The sequence below is a fragment of the Benincasa hispida genome, chromosome 4, assembly GCF_009727055.1.
Source record: "Benincasa hispida cultivar B227 chromosome 4, ASM972705v1, whole genome shotgun sequence".
Classification (NCBI taxonomy): Eukaryota; Viridiplantae; Streptophyta; class Magnoliopsida; order Cucurbitales; family Cucurbitaceae; genus Benincasa; species Benincasa hispida.
The window spans coordinates 8251336-8256921 of NC_052352.1; the positions used below are offsets into that span (position 1 = coordinate 8251336).

Genomic DNA, 5586 nt, shown 5'->3' on the forward strand with positions numbered 1-5586 from the left:
GTTATCGAAAATTGACCTACCAAGAACAAATGCAGACTGGTTACCACTGATGAAAGAAGGAAACCACAACCGCAATCTTTCAGCTAGGACCCTCAAGATATACTTATACACAACATTGTAACAAGAAATAGGACAAAACTCTTCCATACGTTTAGCTCCCCGCCTCTTTTGGATAAGAGTAATAGCAGTAGAATTAACTCCACCAAGTAGATAACAGGACTAAAAAAAGTTCAAAACAACATCACAGAAATCATCCCCAATCACACTCTGCAGCTCTGTAAATATCCACCGAAAACCCATCAGGCCTAGGAGCCTTCCCAGACATCATCGAGAATAAAGCCTTTTGAATCTCATCCTGACTCACTAGGCGACCAAGCGCCTTCACCCCTTCATCGAACCAACTGAACTGCACGATATCCTCAATCTGGGCAGTAAGATCCCTATACCTCATAGGCTGAGACCCCAAACTACCTCGACATAACTCTACCGCCACCTCGACATAACTATAGCGAGTCCCTCCAGCGTCCACAATCGTAAATAAACCACTGCAACTGTGTCGAGAGTGGACACAACGATGAAAAAATGTCGTGTTCATATCACCTAACTCCAACCACCTCACCTTGGCCTTCTGTCGGAGCGACGCCTCCTCTAATCTAGCCACTAACCAGAACACCTCAGTGGCCCGAGCTACCTCAGAACACATCGACTCGAAGACAGAATCTCTCTCCAACTCAGCCTGAGTAGCCTCCATAATCTGCTTAGCCACCTGCACCTCATCAGATAACACAAAGATACATCTACCAAACGATGCACGTAAAACCCGCTTCACTACCTTTAAAATTCACATAAAGCTAACCATATGAGACACATCCTCGGACCTTCTCCACACTGACCTGGTAGTATCAATAAAACCATCAGCCTCCATCCAATGAGAAAAATAGCGATATGTAGGAGGCGGCTGATAACGGATAGAAATACACGTTATCATAGTGCTAAAATCTTAAACAATGTTGGATTGTGTTGATAAAACATGTTAAATTGCATCTATCAAGCATCAATTTCATAATATTGCGGTCACATACGTTCATCGTATAGGAACAGTTGATTTTAGTGTTTTTTCTACAGAATATGTGTTGACGCAATGCAAGAATTGTGATCATAGGAAATCATTGGTTGAGCGCAACATCACCGCAAGGCTATGCAGTGATCGTGTTCACAAATATTCGTCCGAGAAGGATCGCCGCAACTTGGTCAGCGCAACATGGTGGGCGCATCTGGGTGAAAGCCTAATTAATCGCGATGGGACAGAAATCTGATGACAGTCGAATCCGAATTAAGTTGACAGCCGATAATGATCACAAGTACATTCAGTTTTTCGGTGATACGCATCAGTCAGGAATTAAAGCCGTCCCATCTGTACAATCATGAGAAAGAAGCTGCCTTTCACCCTGGATGCTCTATAAATACCAAGGAATTCTTCATAAAAGGGGTGAACCAGTTCAGCAGTTAGAGATTTCATACTTCAGTTCGCTCGTCTTTGTGCATAGTTTTCCTTTCATTTTAAGGTAGAGCAAGAGAAGAATGGTCACGCCAGAGATCGCTCAAGGCAACTCGAGAGAGAACCTTGAGGCGAAGAAGCAGAGAGCGGGCCAACTCTCGCTAGAGCGAGATTATCTTTTGAGCACGAGTAGAAATCAGTGTAAAAGCCTAGGCAGGGATTGCTTCCAGGCCCTTTATTCTATACTTGCATTGTTATTTTGTACTTCATCTTCATATTTATATAATAGAAGTTCTATTTCTACATCTGTTCAATCTCTTAACACGCATGAGTAGCTAAACTAGTCGAATGGGTTGAGGAAAACTAAGCTAACATGACCTAGGAAGTTCATTGCTTGAGATTGTCTTGTTTTATGTTATGCCAAATACCCTTTAGAGCTATTCAAGAGAGAGTCTAAAGAAAGAACCTAATGACTCGAGAGAGCTAGGTTAGAATCTGGACTTGAGAGAGCAAGATTAGAACTGCATAAACAAGAGATAGGGACTTAGAGATAAGCTCTGTTTGTCAACCTGCATCGCATGCATCCTAGAGATGGGAATGATATTATGTGGTTGCCTTATTTGTGTGTGTGTCATTTCTTCATCGCATAAATAAGAATAGAGGCTTATGTGTGGGTCCTATAGACTTAACGCATATATCGCATGCGTTCTAGCCTTAGAAGCCATGGCATTCGCACCGAGAGGTGGTTTTCTGTTGTATGCATGTTGCATGATCACATCGCATGAACGCATTCTAGGAAGTGTTAGTCGAAACTTTTCTCAACCCGTTCACCGCATACTCATCGCATTTCCCATTTATTAACTCTTTTCGAAATCTTCCATATTTGTTTATTTTTCATCAACGCAAACAACAATCCCAACACTTTATTTATTTATCCGATTACCACAAAATCTTCATAAAAATTACCAACGCAACCTGTTTTCACAAGTCCCTGAGTTCTACCATGGACTTATCAGGAGACTTAGTGGAATTTACACTTGGATTCCGTTGAGGAAACTTGAGTGCATAACGCAATTTCATCAATGCATACATCCACATTTCCATTCAATAAAAATAAGCATCAGTGGCCTACTACTCGTCTCCCCTGTAAAAACCAAAAAAGGGCTATGATCAGAAATCCCCCACTGACCAACCTTAACCTCTGAATACAAAAAAGCTACCTTCCATGCCTTATTAGACAAGCAGCGATCCAACCGACGCAAGATACCATTCCTCTAAAGTTTACTAGTCCAAGTAAACCAGTTACCTGTCACACCCATCTCAACCAGATCCGCCTCCAATAACGCCCCATCAAACTTATCCATCTCCCTCAAGCTAGGGTAACCACCAAAATCCTCCAAACTACTACGAATAGCATTAAAATCCCCTAAAACATCTCCAGAAAGCTGCCACGAGACACACACATCAATCAACTGAGACCACAAGTTCCTCCTCTCGCTCACGTGATTAGAGGCATACACAACACCAATATGTACTGTAGCACTAGATACAATATCCACCAAGGTTCCAAAAATGAACTGATCCCCACTGACATCCATAAAAAAATCATAGACACTCTTCCGCCACATCTCCCACTTCCTCCCAACTCCCCTCATATTATAGCTACTCACACAACTCCAAGCATCACCAAACCTACCCACCACCATACCAAAGTTCTCGTAACGAACAATATAAATGTTATATTTAATCAATGTCTTTGAATGCAATTATAGATTTTATTTTTCATTATTTTATAATGGTTACAAGTATAATGAAATTAGAATTAAAATCTATAATAAAGAGTTGTATGCAAATATAAATCCAATTTAATTTTAAATGGTTTAAATTAATTCACCAATACTTATGTTAAACACATTTCTAATGAGATTAGAAATGAGTTAATCTTTTAATTTATTTTAATAGGATTAATATAAATATCAATAAGAGATTAAATTTATAAATTGCTCATAAGAGACCTTTGTCTAAGGAAAGTTTTGTCTAGGTGAGGTGTTTAAGTTGACGGAAACAGAACACCTCTACTAGGAACTGACCTGGAAGGTAAATTGGGTAAATATTTTATAAGCATGCAATAAGTAATTGATTTTGTTAAAAAGTTTAACAAATGAAGTCACATAGTGTTGGGATATTCAATATAAGCGTTATATTAAGAAAATTAACAACGACTTAGTTAAAATTAATTAGCCGATTTTTACTAAGTTAATAAACCTATTTTTGTAAAATACTCGGTGGAAGGAAAAAGATGTATACAATATGTCAATTTTTTCCATTCACGTTCTCCCTAAAAGTTCATACTGTGAGACTCATGCTTGGCCTCGAAGTGCCTTGGGAGCGTCCCCCTTCGGAAGGTGTTTGTATGGGTCAATATCAAGGTGAATAGAGAGAGTGTTTATAGTAAATAGGAGAAAAAGGACATGTGTTGTTAGGATTGGTGTCCTAATTCTCCCGGAGTCTCGTAGTTTGTAAACTTTATACACATTGTTATTAATAAAATAAAAGTTATTTTATTTGCATCTACTCATATCCAATAAACAAAGATTCGTGGTTATTTTATGTAAACTTAAGCATGTATATGAGATATATAAGTGGATCATACCTTATGTAATAAGCTAAAAGGTCTATGGTATAAGGATAAAGGAGGGATAACTTATCCTTGTGACAATATGGATACGACCTACTTTGTAGAGGTTTACAACTGTTGTGAACTACTAAAGATGGCACTATCCTAATCATTCATGTGGACACATGCGAATGGGGGTGTCTTATACAAAGAGTTTGTATAAGAACGAACCATGAGATGATTCTTCTCTTTATATAACGCCATTGATAATTGAGACTTACATTTCACTAAAACAACCATTGGTGACATGACCTTAATCCTGAGTGTTTTGGGAACTCTTGCCTATGAAGGTGGTCCTTTTATTAGTATGGGTGAGAGTAGCTAGATTGCCAATTCAACAAGCCTACCTTTTTAGGGATTTGTCTAAGTGGGGAGCTGAGAACTCAGTTACACAAGACGAAATTCACTCCTTCCCCGAAGTAGGGGTAAGTAGATAGATTTCTCTATTAAGGGCTAATTCCGAGTCCTAAACATAGTGGCCACATCCTCTCTTTGGAAGAGAGGACCCAGTCATAATAGGACTATGACTTATTGTTTATTAGAGGAATCAGTGGTACTTAAGGAGTTAGATGTAACTACAAGTGCAAAATGCTAAATTGGCTCAACTGTACTTACAAGCGATTTGTGAAGGGTTATCAAAATATTGATTGGTTATATGGAAACAAAAATATATCTGTAGTGCGAAGAGTGCAGCTATCGATCTTCAGTGGAGTGTCCGATAGTTAGCAGATGGTGGATCTCGTGACTAAAGAGTTTAGTCAGTTATTCACGTACCAGTGGAGTTTCAAACTAAAGGTCCATAAGGTTCCCTTGGTAGCTCAATGGATTCAAGTTGAGAATCAGTTTTTGGGTCAATTTGAAGTATTCAAATTGACAAGAAGGAGTTTGATTATATATGATATAATTAAACTGGTTCAATTATATGTGATATAATTGATTTTATGTATGAGATACGATACATTAATGGGAAGAATTGATATAAATATGATTTATATCAAGGAGAAAAGAAATATGGTTTAAATATTACATATGATGTGATATTAAAACTATAGGTTATAAATATAATATGATAAGTTAGTTATTATATTTATTTATAATTAAACAATTATGAGATAATTGTTGAATTGGTTATTCTTTTCTCTATTAACCGTACAAGTGGGAGGTTGATTTCAGTTATTTGATAACCGAAGATAAAAATGACAAGTGTTTTCATTTTTGGTAGGGTATGGCTTCATTAAGTAATTCACTAATCGTTTACTCACGATAGCCTACACGATAGCCCTCATGAGAGACTAAACGATAGTGAGAGATTTGTTAAATGATCATGTAAGCGAGTTTTGCTAAACGATCGAGTAAGCGAGATACTAAGTGATCATATGAATTTTGCTAAACGATTGTATAAACGAGATTT

The 5586-nt window shown here is 37.9% G+C and overlaps 1 protein-coding gene across 1 annotated transcript; it reads right to left on the reverse strand.

Moving 5' to 3' along the window:
• Positions 1 to 250: 250 nt before the first annotated feature.
• Positions 251 to 3153, reverse strand: LOC120076053. Its single transcript, XM_039029834.1, has 4 exons — positions 2805 to 3153; positions 2692 to 2699; positions 857 to 958; positions 251 to 766 (listed from the first exon to the last, which is right to left on the reverse strand). Exons 1-4 carry the CDS (start codon positions 3151 to 3153, stop codon positions 251 to 253), a joined length of 975 nt encoding a protein of 324 aa, XP_038885762.1.
• Positions 3154 to 5586: the final 2433 nt, after the last annotated feature.

Excerpts from the sequence above, each read along its gene's own strand:
- LOC120076053 (XM_039029834.1), bottom strand. The coding sequence starts at position 3,153 with ATGAGGGGAGTTGGGAGGAAGTGGGAGATGTGGCGGAAGAGTGTCTAT. Across the intron at positions 767-856 it reads CCGAGGATGTGTCTCATATG|GTGGCTAAGCAGATTATGGA; the intron begins GTTAGCTTTATG and ends GATGAGGTGCAG.